General features: G+C 51.8%; 1 protein-coding gene across 4 annotated transcripts in view; it reads right to left on the bottom strand.

Annotated features, from left to right (window-relative positions):
• The window catches only part of KIAA1671 (KIAA1671 ortholog), a 202,050-nt gene that overhangs the window by 130,286 nt on the left and 56,160 nt on the right, over window positions 1–15,604 (bottom strand). For all 4 annotated transcript variants that reach the window (XM_049102034.1, XM_049102032.1, XM_049102035.1 and 1 more), the window contains 3 exons: window positions 11,726–13,339; window positions 9,666–9,753; window positions 2,909–5,689 (listed from right to left, as the gene is read on the bottom strand). In XM_049102034.1, the coding sequence (XP_048957991.1) occupies window positions 2,909–5,689; window positions 9,666–9,753; window positions 11,726–13,284 (4,428 nt within the window). In that variant the 5' untranslated portion in view covers window positions 13,285–13,339. The remainder of the gene's footprint in view (window positions 1–2,908; window positions 5,690–9,665; window positions 9,754–11,725; window positions 13,340–15,604) is intronic.

Below are 15,604 nucleotides of genomic sequence, written 5' to 3'. Positions count from 1 at the left end.
TTACCATGTTTCCATTAGACAGCATGTTATTGGCCTGTGTCTGTATCTGGTTGGGTTTCTTTGCCTACAGAGCTATACACATTAGGGACTGGATGATTCTCACTTCTGGTAGCAAGCATCCCTGCCTCCACCCACTAGATGCGGGGAGAAAACTCTTCCCTAGTGGTGACAACAGAAAAATGTCTCACACTTCACCAAAGGTACCCTAGAGGGCAAAACTACCTGTGGTTGAGAACCCCTGATGGGCTGGGAGGCTGTACACCCAGACTCATCATTTAGGGGAGCCTCACATTCTAAACGCTATGCTTCCATAACACGTTCACTTTCACACAGTGTTCACTATTCTTGCAGTTAGGAAAATATAATTACAAATAAAGACGTATATGGGGCACCTGGATGGCTCAGGGGTTGAGTGTCTGCCTTCGGCTCCAGTCATGATCCTGGGGTCCTGGGATGGAGTCCCACATCGGGCTCCCTGCAGGGATCCTGCTTCTCCCTCTGCCTATGTTTCTGCCTTTCTCTGTGTCTCTCATGGACAAATAAATAAAATCTTTAAAAAACCAACAACAACAAAGATATACGTGATGGACAAGCTACTCTGTGGTATAGGAAAGCCCCAAAGATATCAAAAACTAATAGTGGCTGCATCTGTGGGATAGGAATGGAGAGAGGTTTGGGGGTACACTTTTTTAATCCACTCTTGTGAGCCCTGAATTTTTAACAACCAACATTTTGTACTTCTGTATGGCTTTTATTTATTTTTTCAAGATCTAGAACCAAAGCTGGTTGGACAGGAGAGAAGGGAAACAAGGAGCCAGTCCAAGGCTTCCCAATCCCTCGGTGAGAAAACAGATCCCCTGACAACGAGCACTCCTGGGGCGAGCACACCCCGGGCCAGCATCCAAGGCCAGGCTGGGGGCCCCTTCCATGCCGCCCTGACTCTCCCGCTGCCAGCAGGCCCCTGAGCAAGGCGCTGGTGGATAGATTCAGTGTCACATTTCCTTGTCCTCTCCCCTCTCCCGCTGTTCCCACAAGAACAGCCTCGTGAGCCCCTCCTGGGGCAGCGCATGGGCAAACCCACAGTCTGGCCCTGCGCTCCTACGCACTGGGTGCTCGATCCACGCTGCATCTCCATTCAGCCTACCCACAGAGCCGCCCGGGCAGAAACTTCTGTCAATGCTGGTGAGGCACCTGAGGCCCAGGGAGGCAAAGTGACTGTCTCGCACACAGCTGGTGAGCGGCAGAGTGGAGACTGGACGCAGTACCCGAAAAGCCTTCGCTGACCCTTTGTGTCGTGACCTTTATTGACATCATCCCACGGTTTTGCTTCTACAATGTCCCTGTCCAGGCCGGACCCTCTACTTTCTTTTTCCAGATGAGATAGATGAGGCTCGGGCCCTCAGGGGAAGGGTTTGCCCTTCACCACTCAGTCTAAGGGACAGAGGTGGGTTACTCCCATATGCAACCAAAGTTGCAGTCCCTACAGAGGATGCTCTCTTTGATGGAAAAGAGAGGCAAAAATAAGAATGTGTGTTCCTATTTGCTTGTATTTCCAGAAAGAAACTCTATGAATTTGGACCAGAAAAGAAGCTAAGTACCAGTGGGATAGGAGGATGCTGAGGATATGCAAGAGAGGCATAGGGGGATTTATACTCAGATTTCTTCCCCATCTTCAAGGTTCCCATTTACCACAGAGTAGCTACTGGAAAGCCTGTGTATCTAGCCAGACCTGGGTTCAAACACTAGGTTGCCATGTGGTGCTGTGTGACCTGAGACAAGTTATTTAACTTCTCTGGGCTTGGGAGTTTTTCCATCTGTACAAAAAGATCACATCTGCAGCAGACATTGTGGGCGCCCTGCCCCATGCTCAAGTACATGCCAGTGGCAATGGTGTCCTGCTGTGTGAGGAGTCCTCTCCACCACCGAGCATGGCACCAGCCAGGATGGAAGAGTCTGAATGTTGACAGCCTCAGAAGTAGCCTCAGGCGACGGCAGAAGGGAACTGGAAAATAAATACTCCAGGTTCCTTGCCCATTGGACAGGACAAGTCAGGGGTGATCTATGCTACCTCCAGAGGACTCCAGCGAGAATGAGCCCCAAATGCCCAGAGGGGCACCTTCATCACCAGCCTCTCATTCCCTGCATCACTTCTCCACTGGGGACCCCGCCAGGGAGCACCTCCTAAAACAACCACTTGCAGGGCACCTGGGTGGCTCAGTCAGTGAAGCGTCCAACTCTTGATTTTTGGCTCAGGTCACGATCTCAGGATCGTGAGATGGAGCCCCACGTTGGGCTCTGTGCTCGGTGGGGAGTCTGCTTCTCCCTCTGCTTCTCCCCCTACTCGTGCCCTCTCACACGTGCTGTTTCTTGCTCTCAAAAAAAATAATAAATAAATAGAATCTTAAAAAATAAAAATAAAACAACCACTTGCAAGGGTCTGCTTCTATGGCAACCCAAACTACCAACAATCCCACAAAAGAGGGCTTGTCATGAGACTCACAGAAGATGGCTCATTCACTCATTCAACAAGTATTCCTTGCAGGTTCACAAAATGTCACACATTATGCTGAATATTAGGGACACGATAATGAACCTGATACAATACACAGGAACAGGCAGTGGGTGCTCCATACATGTATGATTATCATCACTCTAGGCCAGAGCTTTCAAACTGGTGGCCCCTGGACATCAAAAAGCAGCTGGAAGTGAGCAGCAGCTACCCTTCCCCCCTCCCACAGGAAATGGGCTATTTGCCCCAATCCCCCCCCTCCCCACTCCCTAGAGTCCCACACTCGGTCTGACTCCATTTATTTACATACCCACCCGGCCCCCAGGGTATGGGAGGTTGAGAGCCCTGGCCTATATCTTAATCAACGTTTTACAAAACTGACGCAGCCTTCCTACTCACCTTTAAACTGTCTCGAGTCCCCGACTCCCACCGGCAGGGCCCCATTCTGGTCTCCTTGGCCTCAGAACTGTCTCCGGAGAGGCTGGACCTCCCTTTGGGCTGCTCTTGCCTCCTCTCTCTGGCTTCCTGCATGACACACAGGCCCTCCCGGATTTTGGCAGAGGGGCCTTTCTCCGAATAGGCCCTCTTGACATCCAGCAGTGGTCTGCCGCAGTCATACGGGTGATCACCCCACTGGACGGCACTGCCCTCCTCTCCCCTCCCGACGGATTTCCTTGGGGTCCCTTTCTTCTGGTCAGTGGGAGAGGATCTGGCCAAAACGCAGGCCCCACCACCCAGATCTTCCCAGGGAGTGGGCTTGGACTCGGCTGGGTAGTTCTGATAGTTTGCACTCTGATGTTTACTAACAAAGTCCTTTCTGTCATCCTCGGGGATTCCCGAAACTTTTCTCCTGGGACCAGAAGAGGCCCCTGGATATTTTTCAGAAGGAGCCGAGAGGGGCAGAGCCCACAGAGGAGGGCTGAATCTGGTGTTCGCGGCTGCCCCTGGGGTCTCTGCCGGCTGCTTGCCTGAGCCGAGAGAAGAACTGTGGTTTGCTTCAGCAAAACTGGCTTGTGTCCGGACACCCTCGGCTTCGGACCTCTCCTTCCAGCTCCTCCTTCTCGGCTCTAGCCTGCCTTGCTGGCCTGGCCTCTCCTGAGTTGAGCCGCTGGGCGCTGCAGGTGTACCCTCCACCTGCTCCTGAACCTCCTGCTTCTTGTACTCCGCCATCAGGGCGTCGATGTCCAGCACGCTGGATCTGTAGCCATCTTTGACTTTACCTGGGACCTTCACGCTGATCACTTCGGTGTCCCTTCTGATGAGGAGATCGCTGGCTTCTGGGTGACTTCTGGAAGCCGGGGGTGTTTTGGGGGCATTGCCCGGGGATGTCCTGCTCCCACTCTGAAAACCGGAGCCATCTTCTGGTCCCCAATGGACCCATAAAGCATCAGCACCCATGATTCTTTCACTAGAAGCATCCAGAACCCTGTCCCCAAGAGGCGATGGGCGGTCTGTTGGCTTCAGAGGTTTTGAATAGCTTGTGCCGTCCCGCTCTGTGCCCTTAGACCAGTTGTTACTCCCCTTGGCCTCCAGTGGCTCTTCGTGGTTAAGAGAAACCAAGGCAGATGTTCGAGAATGAGGAGAAGGAGGTGGGACTATTTTTCTAGAATGTTCTGTCAAGTTTTCAGGCCCTGACTTAACAACACTCTTTGCTTTTTGAGTATCAGGAATCTGATATGTCACCGCAAAAAATGTCGCCCTGGGTTCCAAAGAGGACCCTTGCTTCACTGCTGGCCGAGTCTGGTCCTGTGAAGCACCAGGGCTCACCTCCTGCGTCTCCACCCTACTGTGGGATGGCTCAGGTTTTCTTAAGGCACTGGTGGTGGGGCTCAAAGGTTCAGTTTGTCTCTGCTCCACCTTCCAAGAGTTTTCTGGGCCCAGGAAGCTGAATTCATCAAACTTCACGTCATGGGGCAACGTCCTCCGCCGCCACCTCTCAAATCTCTGGTCCACAGGGCCCGCCTTCCGCATCTTGGCCTCAGGCTCCAGCGCCTGGGCCGGTGGTGGTTTGCCCTCACTGGCAGCCACAACTAGGGGCCCCTTCTGCACCCGCACTTCTGCACGCGGCTGTGCTCGGAAGTCAGAGGGCTCATCCAGAGGGCACCCCCGGTGGGGAGCCCTTCCTCCTGCAAAGCTGTAGCCTCCTGACCAGGTTCTGGCCATACCAGGCCCCACATGCGGGGCCTCCCGGACAGCAGCCTGAATGGCCCTCCCCGAGGTGACTTCGGGACCGCAGGGCCTGGCTGAGCGCTCGCTGTTGCCCTCAGAGTTCAAATCTGAGCCTTTCTCTTCACTGGCCACCAAGGTGGCTTTGTGCCAGTTCATGGTCACCCCACCTGCCCACTTGGGTGACAGGCTATTGCTCCCAAACGTGTCCTTTGGCTCTCGGGAGTCAGGCTTTGGCCCACTCGCTTCATGAAACCCTCGGGCTTCCCAAATCAAACTGACCCTTTGGACAGACCCAACCTGACCTTCCAGCCTGCACTCTGGGTCAGCAGGGGTGACCTCATGGGACTGCTGCCTCCCCTTCGGTGAGAGGTGAGACCTGCTGCTTCGCAGGGTCATGGCTTTTTCCTCTAACGCCGTGGAGACGGCCTCACTGTGCGCCCGGTTGCCCACGGTGTGCATGATGTCATACTTGGGCTCGACCTTCTGGGATAGGGGAGAATTTTTACTGTGTTTTTCATCCAAAGAGTACTCTTCTGAGAGGGGCACGTGATACTGTTTGGGTTCACCATTTGAAAGGGCGGTCCATCCCCATTTCTCTGTACTGGGATTCTCAACCCATCTGGAGTTCTGTTTTGTGAGGTTCGTCTTTTCTGGCAGGTCCCTCCCCAGCCAAGAGCCTCTCTCAGGCCTGGGTTTGAGCTCTGAGACACGGGCATCCGCCACATCTCTGGGGGGTGTGGCCGAGGGACGAAGTCCTGACTGGTTAGCCACTGTGTGTCTCTCCACATGATGCTCAAACACAGTAGCCCACACGGTCTGGAAGCTTCCATCATCTTCTGGAGTGCTGTCAGAAGGGTTCAGAGCTCCCACCGAGCTTTCCCCTCGATAGTTGACAGGGACTTGGTTAGAACCGTCTTTCCGCTCTGTCTGCCTAGACTTCTCCCGGAGCGTCCCAGGCTTCCAGGGGCTTCTTGGAACGGATGTTCCATCCACACCATGCCCTTCCTTTTGCTGGAAAAAAAAAAAAAGAAACAATCCAATTTACGTTAAGGGATTTGAAAGAGAAAGGAAGAGGTGAGCTGATCAAAACAGCTGATTTTAAAATCAAACCATAAGATACCATAAAATTCTAAAGACTGAACACACCCAGTGTGGGTGAGGATGTGAGAAAATGAACACTCTTGGGTACTGTTGGCAAGGACATAAATGGGTACAACTTTTGAACAGTTCAGCATTCATGTCATGATCTTAAAATACTCATTTTCCTTTTAATCTGGCCAATTTCCTCCCAAGATTCTTTTTTGCTTCAGATGCCCAAGTCTGGATAAACAAGAGTGCTAGGGGAGCACTGCAAAGAGAGAAAGCAAACCGACACAGAAATAACCTAAATGCCCATTTGTGGGGCACAGGCCAAATGAGCTCTGACATAATTCAGACAATGGAATGCCACAGGGCACCTGCATCCACAGAAGCGGAGAGGGTCCTCATGTCACCTCTAACAACACATAAAATACTGTAGTGTGGGCGAGAGAAAAGCAGACTGTGGAACAGTGTATTTATAAAACAATACCATTTCTCAACAACTGTGTGTGTATGTGTATATACATGTAGATACACAGTGGAGAAAAGATACAAATCAAACTGTCAGGAAGGGAGTGAGGGGAGGAGGAAGGAATGAGGAGAACATCGCTTTCCCTCTTACACACTCAGTTCTGTTCGGTTTTATAGTATTACTTAGTCATTTCTTAATCTATAAAGATGTCTACTTAATCTAGAAAGAAGTCTCCTTCAACAAGTTAAGGAAACCATCATCTAACCCACCAATCCCATTCCTGGGTAGATACCCAAAAGAAGTGAAAAGAGGGGTTCACACAAAAAATTGTGCACCTATGTCTTTTTTTGTGTGTGTGTGCACCTATGTCTACAGCAGTACACTTCACAATCTTCAAAAGCTAGAAATCACCCAAATGCCTACCTGCAGAAGAACAGATAAACAAATCATGGCCTATCTATACAATGGGATCGTATTCAACCATAAAAAGGAACAAAATACCGATTCATGCTCCAACATAGATGAACCTTGAAAGCAATATTCTGCTAATTGAAAGAAGCCAGACATAAAAGGATACATGTTTTGTAATTCCACTTATATGGAACTCAGAACAGGCAGGTCTATGGGGATAGAAAGTAGATTCGTGGTTGTCAGAGGCCACAGGTGGAAGACGGGAAGTGAATGACTAGCTAAGATTTCCATTTGGAGTGATAAAAAATTCTGGTGGCAGCTGGATAGCTCAGTCAGAAGAGCATGTGGCTCTTAACCTCAAGGTCATGAGTTTAAGCCCCACACTGGGTGTAGAGATTACTTACATTTTAAAAAATAAATAAAAATAAATAAATTCTGGAACGAGATGGTGGTGGTGGTTGTATAATGCTGAGAATACACTTAATGTCACTGAATTATTCACTTTAGAATTGTTAGGATGTGGTGCTTGGGTGGCTCAATCTGTTGAGTGTCCAAATCTTGATTTCAGCTCAGATCATGACCTCAGGGTCCTGGGATGGAGCCCCCTGTGTGTCTCTTGGGCTCCCCACTCAGCAGGGAATCTGCTTGTCTGCCTCTCCCTCTGCCCCTCCTCACCCCCACTCATGATCTCTATCTCTCACAAAAAAATGAATAAATCTTAAATAAAAATAAAATAAAATAATTAGGATACACACAGAGCTACAGTTTGCCAATCTCTACTGCAGATGATGGAATGCCATTAAAGAATTCAAAAGCTATTTTCATTTAAAGTGTTGACTCACATTTTATTACATAAAATTTGCATACATAATGTATGAATCCATTCTCTTCTCTTTTTTTTTTTAAGATTTTATTTATTTATTCATGAGAGACACACAGAGAGAGGCAGAAACATAGGCAAGGGGAGAATTAGGCTCCCTGCAAGGAGTCTGATGCAGAACTCGATCCCAGGACCCTGGGATCATGCCCTGAGCCAAAGGCAGACACTCAACCACTGAGCCACTCAGGTGCTCCTGAATCCATTCTTTCTAAACAAGACAAAGCTCAAAGTCCTTTTGAGACTTCAAATATTCTACTACCAGTGCCCTTCCTGGATAACAGCTGTTATCAATGGGGAGGAGTGTATCTTTGAAGAATGTTCTGGAACTTTCTCCTAGTATTGTGTGTGTATATTTTCATATATGTGTGTATGTGTGTATATATACATTTTTAAATTTTATTTATTTATTTATTTGAGAGAGAGAGAGAGCAAGTGTGAGCTGGGGGAGGGACTGAGGGAGAAGCATACTCCCTGCTGAGCGGGGAGTCTGATGTGGGACTCCATCCCAGGACCCTGAGATCATGACCTGAGCTGAAGGCAGATGCTTAACCAAGAGAGCCACTCAGGCACCCTGAGAAAGATTGTTTTTAAATTTAAAAATATATTCACTGTTCTCAAAAACAAATTAAAATTGTATATTTCGTGTTATGTGTCTTTTACTACAATAAAAAGAATTACCAAAAGAAAAATCTATTTACAGAGATCAAATCTCTGTAATCTCAAATAATAAATAAAGCAAGGAAGGGTTCCTTTATTAACTTTCATTTCTTAAAAGTTTTCCAAACATATACAAAAGTAGAGAGAAAATAATAAATTCACCTCAACCCATCCCCTAGATTCAATGACAACCAGCACTTTGTCCCACTTGCTTCACATGGTCCTTTCGGTTCTTGTTACCACTACACCATTTTAATGCGAATATAAGAGGCTTTTACTTCAATGGGACCCTCTCTCCACCATTTTCAAAGAAGTGTTTCAGAACATCCAAGGACAAAAAGCAGGGAAAACCCCACCTCAGGAGTGGTGGGCACTGCCCCTCGGATCCAGCTCACAGTGTACAAGTGGGCTTGCCAACAAGCTCTGGTGTTTAAAAGTCTGCATACGTGTCTTAAAAAGTGAAACCTCCACCTACCATACCATCCAGCCATTCCTAGGCATTTACCCAAGAGAAAAGAAAATAGATGTCCCTACAAAGCCTTGCCCACAAATGTTCAGAGCTCTTTTACATGCAAAGGCCCCCCAAAACAGGAAACAACCCAAACATCCATTAACAGGCCAAATGGATAAACAGATCATGTCTGCCCACACAATGGAATGCAACCCAGCTACAGAAAGGAATAAACTATTGATACACACATGGACACGATATGACACATCTCAAAATAATTATTCTGGGTGAAAGAAGACAGATCAAAAAAAAAAAAAAAGCACTGGTTGCATTTATAGAAAAATCTAGAAAAAAACCTACAAAATGCAAACTCGTCTAGAATAACAGAAAGCAGATCAGTGGCTGTTTGGGGGTAGGAGGAGGGGACAAGGGTGGCTACAAAAAAAGAAACTTGCACGTGCCGGAGATGTTCAGTATCGTGATGGTGATATAGTTTCAAAACTCATATATATGCTGTTTAAAAAAAAAGAATTAAAACTCTGCACGAAGCATCAACCACAAATGGGTCAGACCTAGTGGTTATTTTATGAGCTTTTCCTTGTTAAATGGATTAAGTAAAAATACTTTCAAGCAATTTAGTTGCTGGTATTTTTCCCTCATTCTGCTACTGCTAGGTGATGAGCTAAGGTAGGGAAGGGAACAAGGACCCTGATAAGGGAAACACAGGGAGTTACTATTAACAGTTTTAAACCTAAATTTTAATTTCTTAATAAAGCAGGCGTTCGTACCTACGAAAGCCAGGTCCCTCTTCCTCTATGCACAGGAAAAAATAAATACAACCTGGCAATGACATTTGTAAATAATACTTAACACTAAGGAGAGCAGAATCACAAACCCAAAAGGGACTTGAAAAGTGCTTCATGAGAGGCTTCTAATTCTTTTCTGGGTCTTGTAGATTAGACAACAGCTCTTTTTCTAGTCACTAAAGCTACCCACTGGAAAACAAGATGTGCCACACACAGGACTCTTTCCTTACCTTTTCCCCAGGTTCCTTAGGAAGTTCACCACTCAACTCAGAACACTTCTCGTATCTGACATCATTGCTCGATGCTGGACTTGAAAACCTGGTACAGAGATCCACGTTACTTGTATGGGACCAGAATCTGTGACTCCCTCCAGCCCACACCCTGCAACTAGCTCAGGAACCAGGAGTGAGGTCAGCATTAAAATCAACAAAGGAACATTGCCTGGTTTGCTTTGAGAAAAGATGTGTCCTCTCCAGTTGCCAAACCAAGAAGGGCCCAGAAGGGACAGCTTACCTTAAACACAGCATCATTGGATGGCAGGAGCCCCAGGCTTGGGTGAAGAGACCTGAATGCTAGTCCCAGCTCTAACTGCCTCCCCACTTCAGGAGCTTGGGTCATGCTTGTGACCTCACCTGAGCCTCTGTCTCTTCATCTATAAAACGGGGATAATTAACACCTCCCCATCATCTTTTGTAGGGCAGATAAGAGGCTACCCAAGGCCCTAATAGCTATGTGAGGGCGTTCAGGGAAGAGTAAAGATGCCCCAGGAGGGATAATTAATGGTTGTTGTTAGCAACCCCAGGCACAACAACCACCCCACCACAGACCTGCCATGGGACTCGGGGGCGGTGGGCTGTCATGGAATGTGTGGGGGCACAGGCCTGTTTCTGCTTCTCTGGGTAACCTTGGCCAAATCATTGCCCTTCTCTGGGCCTCAGTTTCTTCACTTGCCAAGGGGAAGAGAAAGAAAGGGTGTTCTGGTGCTAGAATGTTCCCATCTCTGAAGGGCTCCCTGGAATGGATCCCTAAAGATGAATTTGGGGCTGGGGGCTACAGAGACAAGGGAGGGGAGAGAAATAAACCACTTAACCATGTCCCACTCTACAATCCTCCAGAGTCTGCCTCCTGGGAGGCATGAGGCCTTGGAGGAGTTATTTCCAAACTCAAGCCTCAGTTTCCCCATCTGTCAAATGAGAATAACCCAAGGCACTAGGAGGACACAGGATAAGGTGTGTGAGGTCCCTGGCATGGGACACCTCTTTCTCTGTTACCTTAACTTGGGCCTGGCTGCACATGAGAATCACCTGGGAAGCTTTTATAAAAGACCAAGATATGAGCCCCCTCCCCAGACTAAGTCCGAATCTTGGGGCAGGGGGACAGGGGGTGGGGGGGGTATGCCCTAGGCCTCGGCATTTTTTTCCAGATGATCCTAAATACTCAGAGGCACTGGTCTCACCCTGGCCAGCTGGCTGTCCTGGTTCCCAAGGGCAGTCTGCCCAGAGGTGGCCCCTGGGAGCTCCGACCTGACAAGAGTATGTCAGTGGCACGCATGTCATTAACAAGCTGGTGGACACACCCAGTGGCATCTCCCTGTTGTAGCTGGGAAGCCAGGAAAACAAAGGAGCAAAGAGATGTCAGAGGCCAGCCGAGCTTAGAAAACCATCCACTAGCAGGATTCATAATATCATTTGGAGCTACAACGTTGTGACGGCTTCCTTTGGGCAGAGTGAGTCACAGCATTATCTATGAGTCTGCCTTAATCCTTCCAGGAAGGTTTCCGTTTTAAAGACAAAGAAACCAAGGCTCAAAAGGGGGAAGGGTCTTGCTCAAGCTATCTTGACCCATTCGATTTTATTTTGGGGGGCCAGGCATGGAGGCTTAGGCCAGACAGTCACGTCCTCAGGCTTCTGGAAAGGCAAGGTTAGCCAGAGACCCAGGCTGTGCTGGAATTCCACGGGGCTCCAGACTTCCTGGCGGTATTTCACCTCAACTATCCGCATCTGTGAAATGGGCACAATACCTCCCACTGCAAAGCGCAAAGGAAAAGGAACCGCTGGCAGGAGCTGGACCCAGAGGGGAGCTGCGTTACGTCTCCACAGCCCAGCTCCTATCCTGAGAAGCTAAGGCCACCTCCTCTCAGGGGCTGGGGGTACATCGAGGTGCAGGGGGATGTAGGTTGTAAGGTGCCTAGTGCAGAGCCTGGAGCCCGGCTCCCTTTCCCGAGGGGCCTCTGGTAAGCGGTGTGAGGCAGCTCAAGGCTGAGCGAAGCCCGTGGCACGTTCCCACTTACAGTTTGGTCAGATCCGCCGACAGCGGCCGTGCCTGGAAGGTCTTCCTCCTGGGCTCTGGCTTGGCCTCTGAGCTCTCGGCGGCCCAGCCTTTGATCCGCTCCTGGACGCTCACACCCACTTTCTCAGGCTCCAGGGCGGCTGGCGGAGGCCCGGGGGCGGCCAGTGCGGGCCCAGATTCTGCTGCCGAGGTCAAGGTGCTCTCCTCCACAAACAGGCTGACGCGCCCCTTGACGCTGCTCCGGGGGGCCCGTGCTCCCTCCAGCCGGCTGTCCCCATCAGCTGCTCTGCTCTTGACCTCAGCCAAGTCCTGCTCTCTCCCGGGTCTGGGTGAGGGGGACGGGGGCGCCCTCTCGGGCTCCCTGAGCGGCTTAGCTTGCTCTTCCCCGGGCTGCTGCTCATCCGTGGGGGTGCCCCTGGCCGAGCCCCCCGCAGTTCTGGGGCTGCCTGTCTCCGCCTGCCTAAAAAGCACCTTCTCCCTCTGTTCTCGGGTCTTCCTGGCTACTTCCAGGGAGTCCGAGTCTGGGTCATGAAGGCGAGGGTGTTCTTTGACCAAACACTCGGCATCCACTTTGGGCTCCGGGTCGGACCTCTCAGGGCCCCGCCACTGGACAGGGGAACCTGCGGTGGCCTCGTCCGCCACCCTCTTCAGCAAGGCCTCTTTGCTCTCAAACCGGGCTGTGAGGTCCATGGACAGGGGCCTGGGCCTCCTCACCCATGTCTTCTCAGGCGGGGTCGGGGGCGCTTTGCCCCCAGTGGCCGCCCCGCCGGGGCCCGGCTTCTGAGGCTGAATGGACTCGATGAAGACGGCCGACACGGGCCTTCTCCTCAGGCGAGGCCTGGGCTCCAGAGCGGGGTCCCCCGTGTCCCCCACGCTGCTGGCCTTCGACAGAGTCTCACTTGGGCCTGCCTCCCCCTGGGGGGCAGCTGACCTGGTGTCCTGCGACAGGGAGGCCGGCCGGGGAAGGGTCCCAGGCTTTCGGGCAGGCAGGGCAGGCTTGGCGGCCACCTCGGGCCGGGACCCCGACGTGGGCTCCTGAGACACACCCGTGGTGGCCTCCCGAGCCCCCTCACCGACCCCCTTCCCCAGAGCGGGGCCGGCTTTGCTGGTTTCAAAGACAATCATGGTGTTGGGTCGGGGCCGCAGGAAGGTGGTCTTGTGAAACAGGGACGAGCTTCTCCTCAGGCCCTCCCCGTTCCCTGCCTCCTGCCCCACCAGGCCGGGCATCTTGTCCCCCAGGTCCTTTCCCACCAGGTCCTGGGAGCGCCCACAGGGAGGTGCCGGGCTGGCCGGGCCGGGCCCCGAGGACGGGACAGGGGCTTTCACGTCCAGGGCCTTCTCCCTGCAGAAGGGCTTGGGGGCAAGTCTGGGCAGCGGGAGCAAGCGGGTCGGGCTCCTCAGGGGGCTTTTTCCTTCCAAGAGCAACGCTGAGGGCGCCCCAGGGGCGTCGCCGGGCTGCGCGAAGTAGGTCCTCTTCAGGGTCTCCTCCTTGGCGATCTCGCCGAGGCCCGGCACTCCTGTCAGGGAAGTTAAGGAACCCACCTCGACCCGCGTCGCCATGGCTACGGTCCTGGATCCATGGGGATTAAGAACATCTGAGCTAGAGAAGCAACCACTGAAAGGGAAAAGCAAAGGACAGGAAAAAAAATAAGTAAATTTAAATCTCAGTCAACGTCTGAGTCCAAGCAGAGCGGTTAAGGGGGGGGAATGGGCCCAGGAGGCCAGAGCTCTCCACCAACCTCACCAGGCAAGCCTGGACCAGCCTCTCCACCTCTCAGAGCCCTGGGCAAAGGGAGTGGACTGGATGGGCCACCTCTGAGGATGGGCCACCTCTGAAGGCCCAATGGTGGGGAAAGGTGCGACACTGTCTAGGACTGGCCCCACTCAGCTGATCTCAAGGTCAGCTCTCAGGGTAAAAAGGGATTATTATCTCTGCTGCATAGAGAAGAAAACCAGCTCAGAGGGGCCAAGGAGCTGGCCTGATGTCACTTAGAGAGCAAGAGGCAATATCGGCATTTGAACCAGGTCGGACTCCAAACATCCACCTGATACTCCCAGCAAAAGCCCCGCTGAGGGCATCCTCACGTCCCCTCACCCGTTTTCCCCAAGTAATTCCCCATTTTGGGGCCTGCCCACATCAGGCATCCCCGCTGACCCTCCTCACAGCCCTGTGCCGAGCACCAAGCACAGAGAGGGTAGAGGACCAGCCCCAGTTTATGCAGCAGCGGAAAGGAGTCCCTAAGTCCTTAGGGAGTCCTTAAGGTCACAGAGTTGGTCAGTAGCTCCTGAGGCCAAAGCTCAGCCCCCAACGCCAAGAGATTGTCCCTTATCTCCACCTTCCCACCCCTACCCCCTGCTGGCTGCCTTCAGAGCCTCCATGAGAAGAGTAGCGGCTAATGGGGGGGGGCTCACCACGGGTGAGGCCTCAAGGTAAGCCAGGCGCTTCGTGTCTTATAAATCACATCCTCTTTATAACCCTACGAGGTGGGTGCGATGATCATCAGACCGCCGTTTTGCAGCGGCTCTGGCGCAAGCCCCTTGGGCATCCAGCTACAAGCTCTGTTCTCTCCAGCCAGGAGCCCTCCTCTCATATTAATCCCTGCACAACCCTGAGACGCAGGGGCTTATCGCGATCACCATCACTGTGAGGATGAAGAGTCAGGGCCCAGAGAGGTCACCTGACTTGCCTGCATCACACAGCTCAGACTCAACCTCATGTCCTCACCCCATGCAACGCGGCCTTCTTAAACATTCTATCTTTTTTCGTTTCTGGTCTTAGAAAGGGCCAGACAAGTCACTGTTCTGGATCAGCCCCCACCACCCTGCCCCCACCTTCATGCCTGTGTTCTCTGCGGGCCCCCATCTAGATGGACATGAAGTAGAAGGTATTTTAGTTAAACGCGAGTCTCCTGCTTCCCTTCCTGGGGCCCCACTCTGCTGCCCCCGGCTCTGACTCACTCGGCAGCCTGCAGGAAAGAAAGGCAGACAGATTTTGATATTTTCTCTTCCTTACATGCTCGATGGTGCTAACAGATTTCTTCTCCCCAAACTGGAGAACGCTGTCTAGACAGGGTTAGAGGCAGCGAAGAGGGCTAGATACGGAGCATCGGAGAATCGGACGATGGCAGGGTTGGAAGGCAGATCGAGTCCTGCCCCAAATCAGGACCGTTCACCTTTAGAAGCCAGTCCCCGTGGCCCCCTGGAAACACTGCTTTGGGACACACACATAGCCCGGACACGAGACCCAGAGCAATAAGAGGATCCGAAACACGGAGAGGAAATCCCTTGGCAGAGCCCACTGGCACCCTCCTCCTCCTGGACACTCCGGCCCCACTTACCCGAGCTGGCAGGCCCTGGCTGGGGACGTGTGCCTGCCTGAGAGAGTCAGCGGTGTCACGTCCCATCGCGAACGGGGCTGGCGCACACTGCTGTGGTGGCAGGAGCGGGTGGGGGGTGGGGGCTCGTCCCCCACCACACCCCCAGGCTGAGCCTCAGCAGGTCTCAAGAGACACAGGACCACAGCCTAAGCTCTAGAGTTCCGGAAGTGTGTGCACAGACGGCACAAAAGCTCCAACTGCATCCGCTGGCATCATCTCCAGCTTGTAAAACGCACACTCCTCTCGGCTTCTCAATATCGTAGCATAAAGAGGGCTGAGTCCACGGTGGGTGCTCAATAGAAATCTCCCCCGTTCCTCTGCAACATGTTCACTGAGCACCTACCATGTGTGCAAAGATGAGCAATAAAAGTCCCCTGCGTTCAAGGAACTCACAGTCTTGTGTAAGAAACACACATGCACACACACACACACACACACACAGCAGCAATTACAACTCTAGGTAATAAATACCATGGTATATAAAGGGGGATGTGGGAGCACAG

Source organism: Canis lupus, chromosome 26 (genome assembly GCF_003254725.2).
Source record: "Canis lupus dingo isolate Sandy chromosome 26, ASM325472v2, whole genome shotgun sequence".
Classification (NCBI taxonomy): Eukaryota; Metazoa; Chordata; class Mammalia; order Carnivora; family Canidae; genus Canis; species Canis lupus.
The sequence above is the reverse complement of the archived record's forward strand: the minus strand, read 5'-3'. Positions and strand labels throughout refer to the sequence as shown.